Raw genomic sequence first — 13,913 nt, forward strand, 5'->3', positions numbered from 1 at the left:
TTGTCATGACAATTAGTTACTGGATGTTTGGGGACGGGGGGGGGGGGGCGGGAGAGTGACAAGAAACCGCCTGGCTGTAATCAGGATACTAGTTAGGTAGGATGTTTCTTAATTGGTACAGGAGAGATGAATGTTTTGTGTGTGTTTGTGCCGGTTCTGGAACTTAAATTCAGGGCCTGGATGCTATACCTCAGCTTTTTTGTTCAAGGTTAGCTCTCTGTCACTTGAGCCACAGTTTTACTTTCAGCTCTGTGGGGTCTGTGTGTGTGTGTGTGTGTGTGTGTGTGTGTGTGTGTGTGTGTGTGTGTGTGTGTGTGTGTGTGTGTGTGTGTGTGTGTGTGTGTGTTTAATTGAAATTAAGGATCTCGTGGAATTTTCCTTCCAGGCTAGCTTCAAACTGCAATCCTCAGATCTCAGCCTCCTGAGTAGCTAGGACTATAGGCATGAGCCACTGCAAGGGCCAAGGGCTCAATTGAGCTTTCTTTAAGAGGCTGTCTAGCTGTGTCCCTCAAAAGATGGCCCAGAAGTGCTTGCCTCAGAATCGTGCCAGTATTTACACACTTTCTAAGAGATTTCCTAGAACCTTCATTTTAACAAGCTGGTATAAAGAAATTCTCTGGCACACAAAACAGTTTGAAGGACAATTGTGTTCTGACCTTCAGTAAGCAATACAGTTTCAAGAAAGGCATTGCCAAGTCAGGTGCTGGTGGCTCACGCCTGGAATACTAGCTACTTAGGAGGCTGAGATCTGAGGGTTGTGGTTCAAAGCCAGCCTGGGCAGGAAAGTCCATGAGACTCTTATCTCCAATTAACCACCAAAAAGCTGGAAGCAGAGCTGTGGTTCAAGTGGTAGAGCGCTAACCATGAGCAAAAAAGCTCAGGAAGGAGTGATATTGTCCAAAAAGAAAGGTACTCTTTACCAGACATATAACTGTAACCCTTCAGTGCATCACTTTCACAATATTTAAAAATTAAAACTTGCCGAACGGCTATGCCTTTAAGTTCCCACTGTATCTTGGGAAATGTAGTTTCAGCCCGCCTTCCCGCCTCCTGCCTTCCGGAACCTGCTCCGGAATAAGCCGAATCCATCCGGAAGTAGCCGAGCGTTCCGCGGAGGGCCTCTTCCTGCCGGGTTGCATTCTGGGACAGGGCAGTTTCCGTTAGGTGTTGAAGGCTGAGGCGCGCCACCGGCCCCCTTCCCACGTGAAGCGCTACGCGAGCCTCGCTGGGCCGCCTGGCTCGGTGCTCGCGCTTCCCGGAAGCCGCGGGGAACCGGAAGTGGCCCGTGGAAGCTCGGGAGCTGGTCCGGGAGCCCCGTGTGAGGCGATTCGGAGCGCTGAGGCGGCGCCATGTCGCTCATCTGCTCCAGTGAGTGTTGGCCGCGGCGGGTCGCGGGAGGCCCGAGAGCGGAGCCCGAGGGTTGTGCGGCCGTGGCGAGCCGGAGGTCGGGGCGAAGGCGGGAAGGGGCGTCTGCGGGGCCGAGCTGCGGCCTGTCAGCCTCCCGCGCCCCGCCGGGCCCCGTGGCGGGGTGCATTGGCGCGGTTTGCACGGCTCCTGGGCAGGGTCGTGGCGCGGAGGTCATTCGAGGCCAACCCCCTCGGCGTTACAGAGTGGGGACGGGGGCTCAGGCGGGGACCCCACGCCGGGGAAGCGGCTCCCGGTGTGGGAAACGCGAGGACCTGGCCGGGACCCGTCTCCCAACCGCGAGGTTCGGTTCCAGGATCTGGGCCTCGGTTTCCCCCTCTGAGAGTTTGAAAGTACTTGGCCCCGGGGGCTTGTGTGAGGAGGCCTCGCCTGGGTCATCTGAGCTTTGTGCGGCTCGTAAAGCTCATACGACGAGTTCTAAGCAGATAGCGGCTGGGGTTCGGGTGTTTGACACAACGCCCATTTATAAACCCCTTATTCGTTTGCCACAAGCTTCCAAGACTATAATCCCATTATCTTCCCAAGAATCCCCTTAACTCATGGTTTAAACTCATGGCCCTAAACCCATGGTTTTTCACTTGCTTGTTACTTTTTGGCATACACGTCTTTTCCTTTCTTCATGTTTCACCAGGTTACTAGCTTCCCCATCCTTTCCCGCCCCCCTTAATCCAAAGACGTAAAGGAAGGAAACAATAAACAGAAAAGGGGTTCTCACACTGAAAACAATTATAGTTTACAAAGTATTTACACTTGCAAGGTTTCTTTTTTTTTTTCTCCTCCTCCCCCCCAGTCCTGGGGCTTGAACTCAGGGTCCGGGCTCTGTCCCTGAGCCTCTCTGTGCTCAAAGCTTGAGCCACAGCACCACTTATGTGGTACTAAGGAATCGAACCCAGGGCTTCATGCATGCTAGGGTAGCACTCTACCACTAAGCCACATTCCCAGCCTGCATGGCTTCTTTCTAAAAGCTCATTAGCTTAGTTTTATTTGCCCAGCACTAACTTTTCTCTTGTAGGGGAGGGAAAACAGTATCTTGATTCCTTGATTAAGCCTGTAAGATGAACTGATAGCAGGCAGATAAACAGGAGAAAGACTATATTTCATTACATGGGTCGGCACAGGAGCCCTCTGAAATAGGAGGCTTCAATTCAAGAAGGGGAGTTTATAGAGCACCATGAACTACAAAAAGAATGGAAGCTTGGGGCTATGGAAGGGTGACATAGTAGTGACAAGTAACGACAGGGTGAAGAGAATTAGATGGAAATAAAAACTCTTGTGCAGATAAAAAGCCTCATAAGTAGTAAAAACTCTTCAAGCAGCCTTCAAAACACTAGGTACACCTTGGAGTATGAAGGCCTTCACTCTCCTGCGGAGGTTAGCCTGCCTTTTCTGGTTATGGGAAGTTTCAAGAAAGCCCCAAGGACAGGAGGGCCAAAAGTTCTGATCCTCCCTATGAGGCCTTCTAATCTCTTACTAGTTCAGTGTACACAGCATGCAAAAGCTGCACACTTTGAGGTATCATCTTTTGAGCCCCAGTACTCAAGCACTCATTCCTTTACCATCTAGCTGTTTACTGAGTGCCTTCTGGGCATCTGCATTGTACTGGAGGTCAGAGACCAGCTGAAATCCCTGTCCTCAAGGGCTCATGATCTTGTCTGACGAGCTTAAAGCCATGATCTGCACCTAGTAAACACTGAACATGCTTAATATAGTGCCTGTCACATTGCTTTGACATTTCTCTGATGATTCATCCAGAGCTTTAGACTGAGATGGATGGCTGCGATTTGAGTGACATCTCTATCTCCATCATGTGCCTAGATATCTCTGTTCAAAAATGAGATGGGCAGGGCTTATTGACTGCCATCTATATACCTGGCACATAGTTGTATTAGTAATCATTTATTGACTCTCTTGCTGTCAGGAGGTTAATGGAGAAAACAGTTAAGTAGGTGGAAAGCATTCTAGGGCCAGATGAAGAATCCCCTAGGCCCAAGTTTCCTTTTCCCCGTAAGCTCACTACCTGCTTTCCTCTGCAGTTTCCAATGAAGTGCCAGAGCATCCATGTGTGTCCCCTGTCTCTAATCATGTGTATGAGCGGCGGCTCATTGAGAAGTACATTGCAGAGAATGGTACAGACCCTATCAACAACCAGCCTCTCTCGGAGGAGCAGCTCATTGACATCAAAGGTGCCTACTGAGGGCCATCATTGCTCAGCTTGGAGGGTGGCAGGTGCAGCTGGTATCATGCAGGAGCTGATAATGGCTCTCAGTGGCTAAAGTGAAAGGCAGTAGGGGATGGGATGAATCTGGGTCATGTGGTTCTTCATACCTTTTTTCCCTCTCTTGGCAGTTGCTCACCCAATCCGGCCCAAACCTCCCTCTGCTACCAGCATCCCAGCCATTCTGAAAGCCTTGCAGGATGAGTGGGTGAGTTCCTGGAAGAGACTCTGTCTCCCTCACTCTAGTAGAGTGCATCACTGGACTGCCACCTGTGGGCTAGAAGAATGGAGCATTGTTTCCTTCTGTCCCTCACTCTCCTTCCTTCTTCCATTTCTTCTACTGGGGACCAAACCGAGGGCCTCGCTTATGCTAGGCAAGTGCTCTACCATTTAATTGCACCCTTATTTATTTTTTATTTTTGTTTGTGTTGGTCCCAGGGCTTGAACTCAGGGCCTGGACACTGTCCCTGAGCTTTTTTGCTCAAGGCTAGCAGTCTACCACTTTGAGCCATCTACCACTTTGAGCCATAGCTGTACTTCTGGCCTTTTGGTGGTTAATTAGAGATAAGAGACTCACAGACTTCCTTGCCCAGGCTGGCTTGGAACCACAATCTTCCGATCTTACCCTCCTGAGTTGCTAGGATTACGGGCCTGAGCCACCAGCATCTGGTTGCACCCTTGTTTTCTTTTTTTTTTTTTTTTTTTTTTTTTGGTCGTGGGGCTTGAACGCTGGGCTTGGGTGCTGTCCTTGTGCTCTTCAGCTCAAGGCGAGTGCTCTACCTCTTGAGCCACAGCACCACTTCCGGTTTTCTAGCAGTTTATTGGTGATAAGAGTCTCACGAACTTTCCTGCCCAGGCTGGCTTTGAACCTCGGTCTTCAGATCTCAGCCTCCTGAGTAGCTAGGATTACAGGCGTGAGCCACCGGCGCCCGGCTTGCACCCTTGTTTTCTTTTTTCTTTTTTTTTTTGGGTCCGGTCGTAGGGCCTGAACTCTGGGCCTGGGCGCTGTCCCTCAGCTCAAGGCTAGCACTCTACTACTTGAGCCACAGCGCCACTTCCGGCTTTTTTCTTTTTGCTTATGTGGTGCTGAGGAATTGAACTCAGGCCTCAGGCATGCAAGGCAAGCTCTACCACTGAGCCACCTTCCCAGCCCTGTACCCTTGTTTTCTTAGCAGCTTTGTTTTCTTGTTTGAGGAGCAGGATGGTAGCACAGGAGGGTCCTGGTTGTTGAAATCATGCAAGTCTGGGCTCCAAGCTTTGCTCTGTTGCTTACTAACTATGTGACTAGACATGCTGCTCAGTCTCTTAGTCCTGATTTTCCTGACCACAGAAAATAGATTACGCATGTCTCTCGGTTTTATGGGGAAAAAAGAAAATATGAACTTTTCACCTTAGGGACTTTTTTTCATGACTAATAGGAACACCTGGCATGTGAATGGATAAGGTCAAGAAACTAGTAGCTCATATTTGTAATCTTAGCTACTCAGGAGGCTGAGACCTGAGGATTAGGTTTGAAGTCAGCTTGGGCAGGAAAGTCTGTGAGACTCTTCTCTCCAATTAACCACCCAAAAGCCAGAAATGGAGCTGTGAGTCAAGTGGTAGAATGCCAGAACTAAAAAATGTGACTGTGCTCAGGCCCAGAGTTTAAGCCCCAGTACCAGCACTAAATAAGTGAATGAATGAATGAATGAATGAATCTGGTTTAGTCCCTCACATAGTGAAAATGACAGCAGTGTTACTCTCTTAGAGAGGTGACACATAACTATTTGCTGGGAAATCAGAGAAAGTGGGAGGCGGCTCCCACTTGTGTCTGTGTGCTCACTTGTATGGGGCAGAAGTTTGATCTCTTCTCAGGGCCTGACCCCTTCCCCCTCCCAGTGACCTTTCCCTTCCCAGGATGCTGTCATGCTGCACAGCTTTACCCTGCGCCAGCAGCTGCAGACGACCCGCCAGGAGCTGTCCCACGCTCTCTACCAGCACGATGCTGCCTGCCGTGTGATTGCCCGTCTCACCAAGGAGGTCACTGCTGCCCGAGAAGGTGCGGCTTGTCCCCAGTTGTCCCCACCCTGGATAGACCCTGCTGCATAACGGCTTCTTTCTAACATTGTCTTTTCTCGCAGCTCTGGCTACTCTGAAACCACAAGCTGGTCTCATCGTGCCGCAAGCTGTGCCAAGCTCACAGCCCAGTGTTGTGGTGAGTGTTCCCCCGCCTGCCAGCAGCCATTTGTGTGCAGTGTTCCACATAGCTCTTCTTGTGCAGAGCAGGAGAGCACCTTGTCTCCAGTGTTCTTGCGTTTCTCACCCTTGCCTCTTTTCTCTGCAGGGCGCAGGTGAGCCCATGGACTTGGGCGAGCTGGTGGGAATGACTCCCGAGATTATCCAGAAGGTAAATCATGCTCTCACATGGTGGGAGTGTCGTGTACCCCACTTTTTTTTTTCTTTTGGGTCAGTCGGGGGCTTGAACTCTAGGCTTGGGTGCTGTCCCTCAGCTCTTCAGCTCAAGGCGAGCACTCTACCATTTGAGCCACTTCTGGTTTTCTGGTGGTTTATTGGAGTTTCACAGACTTTCCTGCCTGGGCTGGCTTTGAACTGCGATCCTCAGATTTCAGCATCCCAAGTAGCTAGGATTACAAGTGTGAGCCACCAGCGCCTGGCGTGAACCCCACTTTTTATCACCTGGCTTGGGTCCATTGCCAATAATAAATCCGTGCGTGGGGAAGAGCATGGAGTACAGCAGAGCATGGATTCTGGGACCAGGTTGCCCAGACTTGTATTTTGGTGCTGTTGCTTATAAGCTTTATGCCTATTGTTCATTTAGCCAACCTTGCTGTGTCTCATTCTTCTTGCTTCTAACATTGGAACAACTCCTTTGTAGGCCTGGAGGAGAAATTTAATTACTGATAATCAATACATTTTGCTCAGATGAGAATTCTTTGCAGATACTAGACTGCATTATGTTTCATCTTTTTTTCCTGTTAGGATAGAACTTTCTTTTTTTTTTTTTTTTTTTTTTTGTCGGTCATGGGTCTTGAACCCTGGGCCTGGGCCTGGGCCTGAGCCTGAGCCTGAGCACTGACCCTCGGCTCTTCAGCTCAAGGCTAGTGCTCTACCACTTGAGCTACAGTGCCACTTCCAGTTTTCTGGCAGTTTACTGGAGATAAGAGTTTCATGGACTTTCCTACCTGGGCGGGCTTTGAACCGAGATCCTCAGATCTCAGTCTCCTGAGTAGCTAGGATTACAGGGGTGGGCCACCGGCGGCAGGCTTGGAATTTTTATCTTTATGGATGAGGAATTGCGACAGAGATTCAAAGACATAGCGTAGAAGAGACAGTGCTGGGCTTCTGATTCCAACCCAGGTCCCTTCCTCCCTCATGGGGCTTGATAGTGTATTTCTGAGCTGCTCAGGTATGCCCATGAATCCAAGTTCTCACCTATGGGGCATAAATCTGAGAGTTTCACCGAGCTGGAGGGTGTCTTCCCTGTGCCATTTATTACCTCTGTGGACTGGGCAGGTGACTTCTCTTCTTTACGGTTCCAGCTACTCTTATGTGAAATAAGTCCTGAACACTCGCCTCATATAAGGCCAGGGTAAAGAAGAGTGTTTACCTTCAACATAGAACTCAACGATGTGTGAGAAAATCCTGATATGGCTAGCATCTGGTGTGCTGGCACGATTATGTGTCTCACATTGAGCCTTCCCACCTTTCTCCCACAGCTACAAGACAAGGCCACTGTGCTGACCACGGAGCGTAAGAAGGTAAGTCCTTTCAGAGCTGGAGGAGACTTGGCTTCTTGGGGAAGAGAGTCATTGAGTCTGGCACTCATTGCTGCTTTTCTTTGGGGGGCATTGCATTTTGTTAGAGAGGGAAGACTGTGCCTGAGGAACTGGTGAAGCCAGAAGAGCTCAGCAAATACCGGCAGGTGGCATCCCACGTGGTAAGTAGCTGGGTCCCCCCTTAACTTGGAAACAAGCTCCCAGCAGTCTGGTGAGACAGAGGTAGCATGGGGAGTTGTGAATGAAAAGCTGTCGAGGGCTGTGGACTTGTACCTCATCTTGGATACTGAATTGCCAGTCTGCCTGCTTAGCTCTGCATTTCCCAGTAATACAATGAGGAAGTTGCTGGCTCCAGGCAGAAAGCCAAACTAAATAGATAAGGAATAAAAGTCACTCCTGTTTGCCTGGCTGGGGAGATGATTGGAAGTGGGGGAGTTGTGTAGCTTTTTGGCCTGCTTCCATTTGGCCATAACTGGATTTTTCGTGGTTCTCTCTGTAAAGGGGCTGCACAGCGCCAGCATTCCTGGGATCCTTGCCCTGGATCTCTGTCCCTCCGATACCAACAAGATCCTCACTGGTGAGTCTGTGGGCTTGGTCCTCTTTGTGGTCCTGGGGACAGAATGACCTTCTTCTGCAAAGGGATCAGTGTACTGATGGTTGGTCTCTTTTGGGTCTTCTCTAGGAGGTGCAGATAAAAATGTTGTTGTCTTTGATAAGAGTTCTGAGCAAATCCTGGCCACTCTCAAAGGCCACACCAAGAAAGTCACCAGTGTGGTGTTTCACCCTTCTCAGGTGAGTTTTCCTGGCCATCTGTGTTTCATCTTTCCTGAACCTTGTCTCGGAGGCTTAGGGTCTCTTTGGTGAAGTAAAGCAGAGGAAGTTCTGACTACAAGTGGGCATTTATGGGCCTCTTCAGTGCAGAGATTGCGCTCCATGAAGGCTCTCTTAAGACAGCAGTCTTGAAGCCAGCAGGAGAGACAAAATACTATTTGACAAAGTGTGTTTATTGAAACATTAATATAAACTACAGAAGACAGCTGATAGATGTCTGAGGAAGATAGATTCATGCTTCCTTCAGGGAAAGGGGTCTAAACTAAACATTGACTGTTGACACTGAGGTGGCTTCAGAAGGATGAGAACCTCTGGATAACCTTCAGAATAAAAAGAGCTCATTAGGCCAGATTAATCATCTCCATGGAATTTGAGTTTTAGTTATAGGGCAGTTTGGTCTGTGCATGACAACGATGCTTTTCTCTTGACCTTGGGTAGTAGGAGACTGAAGAATAGCAAGCATATTTTTTATTAAACTGAAACTTCATTCAAATTAACTTTTTCTGTTTACTTGGTAGTAGTAGTTATGTCTTTTGTCAAATTGACTGTTAAAAGATGGCAGTTATGGGGCTGGGAAGGTGGCTCTGTGGTAGAGCACTTGCCTTGTATGCCTGAGGCCCTGGGTTCGATTCCTCAGCACCATGTAAGCAAAAAGCCGGAAGTGGCACTGTGGCTCAAGTGGTAGAGTGCTAGCCTTGAGCTGAAGAGCTGAGGAACAGTGCTCAAGCCCAGAGTTCAGGCCCCCGACTGGACCCCCCCCCCAAAAAAAAAAATGGCAGTTTTATCTTGTGACTTAACCTCCTAACCAAATATTTTTACCAAAACAATGGGAAGTAAACACTGGAAGTTCTCCCTCGATCCCAGGTCTTTTTGAAAATTAATTGGTCGCTGAAATACCTGCTCCACGTGGCAAACTAAATAAAGAATTCCATTCCTCAATTTCACTAGCCATGGAAATCTGTTGGAAGTACCTGTCCGTGGTAGTTACCTTCTTTGCCACCAGGTGGCAAGGCCACCACAAAGCTTAATGTTGCTTGACCGTTTAAAGTAGCATTTCAGGTTGGCTCTCTTAGGCATTGTTTGCCTTGGTGGTTCCTGGCTGGATGGGGCTGAAGGGAGAAGCAGTTTGTGGTTGTGGCCATCCCTTTTCCCGTGTGAAAGACTGTTTTGTTTTTGTTTTTAAGTTAGCTTACATTTGTTTGGTTAAGTTAGCTTACATTAGTTTAGTACAAGACTGTTTAATCTATTTCTCTTCTTGGCCTCTAATGTTTTGTCTCTTGGCTTTTCTTTTAGGAACTGGTGTTTTCAGCCTCTCCAGATGCCACTATCCGGATTTGGTCAGTCCCGAACACCTCATGTGTACAGGTTGTTCGCGCCCATGAGAGTGCTGTCACAGGCCTCAGTCTCCATGCCACTGGTGACTATCTGCTGAGCTCCTCTGACGACCAGGTACGGTTCCAGCCAGGTCCCTGAACTGGAACTTCCAGGAGGAAGGGGCATCTTGTCGACCACAGCCAGGTCCTGGGATACAGTTTACTTTGTGCAGGAGGAGCTAGCTTTGCCAGGGTTTGCTGTACCATGAGCTCTCTGAAGGCCACCAGACTCTGGGGACCCATTTTCTCACTGGCTTTTTTGTCTCTCTTTCTTAGTACTGGGCCTTCTCTGACATCCAGACGGGGCGTGTGCTAACCAAGGTGACAGATGAGGCCTCTGGCTGCTGTAAGTTACCTCAGATGCTGGGTGCTTTTGTTTGCTGTCTGTTAATTTGTTTTAAAGAACACTTTGACCACTGTACCTGCCTAGTGCTGCTGGGTACAATAGGAAACAAGGGGCAGCCTTGGCTGCTGTTAGTCTCTCTTGGAGGATGCTGAGCACAGGTCATCTCCCTTCTCCACAGCTCTCACCTGTGCGCAATTCCACCCTGATGGGCTTATTTTTGGAACAGGAACCATGGACTCTCAGATCAAGATCTGGGACTTAAAGGTGACACCTTAATCTGAAGCTCAGGGTTAGAGGCATTATCTAATTATTATGGTATCAGGCTCTTGGGGTGTTGCTATGGGTAGCTGTGTGTGGTATATTGTGGTGTGTGCTTGTGGGCCTTGGGTTGGGCTGTCCACACCATTCCTAAATGACACAGGCTTCAGAAGTAGGAGTTTGCTTCCTTTCCTCTCCTGAGCAGTGGGTGACCTATTTATCACTCACCCCACACTTATAGGAGCGCACCAATGTGGCCAACTTCCCTGGCCACTCAGGTCCTATCACCAGCATCGCCTTCTCAGAGAACGGCTACTACCTGGCCACAGCAGCTGACGACTCCTCTGTCAAGCTTTGGGACTTGCGTAAGCTTAAGAACTTCAAGACGTTGCAGCTGGACAACAACTTTGAGGTATGCCCCTCCCCAGCAATTGTTCACTTCTCCCTATTGATTGATTGTTTGTTGAACTAACTTAGCTCCTTCTGCATGTTGCCCTATACTTCCTGTTCCCTGTGAGCTAATCTCTCTTTCTGGTTCTGGCAGGTGAAGTCACTGATCTTTGACCAGAGTGGCACCTACCTGGCCCTTGGGGGCACAGATGTCCAGATCTACATCTGCAAACAGTGGACAGAGATTCTTCACTTTACAGGTAGAGCTGGCCCTGAGCTTATTCTAAGGTTGTGGGAAGCTCTGGGCTTGGTATAGCTTTGCCCAGGCTGCTGCTTTTTCTCTCTTCTTGTAGCTGGGGTGGAACTTGGGGCTTGGTGTGTGCTAGGCAATTGTTCTGTCTTTGAGCTCAGTACAATATTTACTAACTACAGTGCCTAAGTAGATTTCCTACTTTATAGTTCTGTGAACATGGGGTTGTGTCTTGACCTCAGAGCTTTAGCTGCTTCATCCTCAACGTGAGGTTCTTGGCTCAGCAGTGTGCCAGCTGATAGTATGGAGCTTGCATGCATGGCAGCAAGCCATTTAGATGCTGAATAAAGGCTAGCTTCTTTTAGTGATGAAATGTATTAGCAGGTTGCAGGCAAGATTCTAGTTTGTTTTTCACTCCTCATATTTTCCTAGCCCTGCTCAGTGTGTCTGTCTTCCAAAGGAGTCACAGCCCAATTATGAAGCCCATGGCTTCAGCTCCACATTAGGTCCAGAGTTGTGCTTTGGAGCTGCATTGGGTAGGGTGGCAGCCTAGGGGGCCTGGGCAGACTTTCAGGGGCGAGCTGGTGGGTTCCACATGTCATCCAAAATGTAGAAGGAATTTGATCCCACAGAGAGGGTTGCTTAACCTCAGCTGTCATTGGCCCAGTGTTCTCTGGGGCCCAGTTGCCCTGAGGTTGGAGCCTCTTGAGGACCAAGAAGCTCATAGGCCTCTCCAGTTACAAGCAAGAAGTTACAGCTAAGCATAAACCAGCAAAATGAACACCAGGGTTTTCAGCTGAAATGAATTTGTTACCCAGAAAACGCAGGCAAGAAGGGGGACTGACATTCCTATACTCATTCATGCTGCCAGTGAAGAGTGGGGTGCTTGCTTTGTGCAGGTGCTGGGGCACTGGAGGGGAATGGTGAGCAGGATTCTGTCCTTTAGTTGGCCAGGGACTACATAAACTAGCAGTACTGTGCAGTGTGCTAAGTACTGGCAGGGTGACACCGAGAGCTCCATGCTGCCAGCCCTAAAGGAAGACAGGGACAAGCCTTCTTACACCTGCCTCTTACCTCTCTCCCCAGAGCACAGTGGCCTGACTACGGGGGTGGCCTTTGGACACCACGCCAAGTTCATCGCTTCGACCGGGATGGACAGAAGCCTCAAGTTCTACAGCCTGTAGGCCCTGTGCCTTCTTATAGTAGCAGTGGGTTAGAGTTAGAGGGGAAGGGAGTGGGGGGGCACCTTTTTGGGGGAGGGGGGATGTGAGGTAGGAACATTCATACCATTTCACTCTGGTCTGGTTAATGGCCTGAGAGCCATGGGGCATGGAACACCCTCATCCATGCAGCCTCCAGGCTCCACAGGCTCAGACGTGACATCGGCAGAGCTGTCATCCTAGAAAGGCTCAGGATTGGAACCTGGAGCCTCCCCTGGTGGTGACAGCTATTCCATACTCCCTTTGTTTCAGTTCCCGTGACACAGGCTGAGCCAAGGGAACTGTGAAGCGGGCGGGCAAGAGGGCTTGTTCAGGTTTTTGTAAGCAGTGATATAGTTTCATTAAAAAAAGAAAACAATAAGCCCCCTGTGTCTGTCTGTACCAGAGATCTGAGCTTGTGGGGGAGGGGTGGTGGGGGGAAGGGCAAGTCAAGCACTGGTTACCAGGAATCCCAGCCTGGGCCTAGGCCTGCTGCTGAGGAGCTGTGAGCCCATCAGGATTCTTTGACTGCTATGGTTAAGAGACTTGTTGGCAGCTGGCCAAGACCAAAAAGGGGGTTTTACTGACTGGAGTTGATACAGTTAGTTGATGCAGAACTGGTTGTAGGAGAGTCAGCCAGTGAACAGGAAATTGAGAGTTCGGGTGACAGATATGTGTGGAGGGGTTAATGTAGCTTCCTGTGGCTGCTTTACATCAGGTCATGAAGGGCCAGTGAAGGGAAAAGGACACAGTCTTGAAGGATGAGAAGCTCAAGGGAAAGGAGAGTGGCAGATGGGAGGGAAAAAACAAGATGTGTGTAGCAGGATGGATGCCAGTGGAGTGTGGTGGGCATTGCGTGTAGCCCAGGGAGGGAGATACATGCTCAGAACCACTGACAAGGGCCATCCTGATGGAATGCTGTGTGTGTGGGTGGGGAGTCAGTATCCAGGGGAGATTGTGCTGGGAGGGGAGCTGTGGGGTTTGTTGGTGCATGACTTCCACGCATGTTCTGTGAGCAGAGCTGGCTCTACCTGCCCTGGCGCCCATGCCTAGAAGCTAGCGAACACTTCAGAGATCCTTGCAGTGAAGAAGCATTTTAACTTCCATACCTTGTTTCTTCCAGTTTGAGCAGGAAAACCTCCACTGTGTACCGACGGGTGGTTTGCGGCTCTTGCCTTAGCGCAGCCCAGGTGTCAGCTGTTGGGGAAGGCCATGGCAGTGCACATTTTGGAGCCCCTTGGAAGTGGCCGAGCTCTGAGGCAGAGTTCGGTGCTTTCTCAGCTTCCATCATGAGAAACTTCACCAATCTGCTGCCAGTCTTTGGAGCTGTGATTCGAGGTGTGAGTGATTGTACTAGTTAACTGTGTCGGTCAACTTGGTGTATTTTTTCTGATCTGTGTTGCTCTACTCCTTGAGCTAGGCCCCTAGACCTTTTTTGCTTTCTTTTTCTTTCTTTTTTTTGGGGTCCAGTTGTGGGGCCTGAACTCTGGGCCTGGGCACCGTCCCTCAACTCTTCAGCTCAAGGCTAGCGCTCTACCACTTGAGCCACAGCACAACTTCCGGCTTTTTTCTTATGTGGTGCTGAGGAATTGAACCCAGGGCCTCAGGCATGCAAGGCAAGCACTCTACCACTGAGCCACTTTCCCAGCCCTTTTGCTTTATTTTTCACACAGGGTCGTATTTTTGTCCAGGCTGGCCTAGAGACAGCATCCTACTATCTGTGCTTCCTACTAGCTGGCAACACAGGCATATGCCACTATGCCCAGCTTACTTTGTTCAAATGGAGTTTCAACTAACTTTTGGGCTAGCCTCTCCCAATCTCTTCTTCCTGAGTAATTGGAATTACAGGC

The 13,913-nt window shown here is 49.5% G+C and overlaps 1 protein-coding gene across 1 annotated transcript; it reads left to right on the forward strand.

Moving 5' to 3' along the window:
- The first annotated feature begins 1,153 nt into the window (after positions 1-1,153).
- Positions 1,154-12,445, forward strand: Prpf19 (pre-mRNA processing factor 19). Its single transcript, XM_070032224.1, has 16 exons — positions 1,154-1,368; positions 3,459-3,608; positions 3,772-3,848; positions 5,537-5,678; positions 5,761-5,834; positions 5,964-6,026; positions 7,357-7,398; positions 7,503-7,577; positions 7,918-7,993; positions 8,099-8,208; positions 9,541-9,696; positions 9,897-9,966; positions 10,145-10,230; positions 10,466-10,636; positions 10,769-10,874; positions 11,951-12,445. The coding sequence occupies exons 1-16, from the start codon at positions 1,350-1,352 to the stop codon at positions 12,046-12,048; spliced, it is 1,515 nt and encodes a 504-aa protein (XP_069888325.1). The 5' UTR covers positions 1,154-1,349; the 3' UTR covers positions 12,049-12,445.
- The last annotated feature ends 1,468 nt before the right edge of the window (positions 12,446-13,913 follow it).

Source organism: Dipodomys merriami, unplaced genomic scaffold, assembly GCF_024711535.1.
Source record: "Dipodomys merriami isolate MVZ:Mamm:240054 unplaced genomic scaffold, mDipMer1.0.p SCAF_21, whole genome shotgun sequence".
Lineage (NCBI taxonomy): Eukaryota > Metazoa > Chordata > Mammalia > Rodentia > Heteromyidae > Dipodomys > Dipodomys merriami.

What these genes read in the sequence shown, in the direction of transcription:
- Prpf19 (XM_070032224.1), top strand. An exon ending in AAGCCTTGCAGGATGAGTGG is followed by an intron (nt 3,849 to 5,536) that starts GTGAGTTCCTGG and finishes TTCCCTTCCCAG; the next exon opens with GATGCTGTCATGCTGCACAG. An exon ending in TACCAACAAGATCCTCACTG is followed by an intron (nt 7,994 to 8,098) that starts GTGAGTCTGTGG and finishes GGTCTTCTCTAG; the next exon opens with GAGGTGCAGATAAAAATGTT.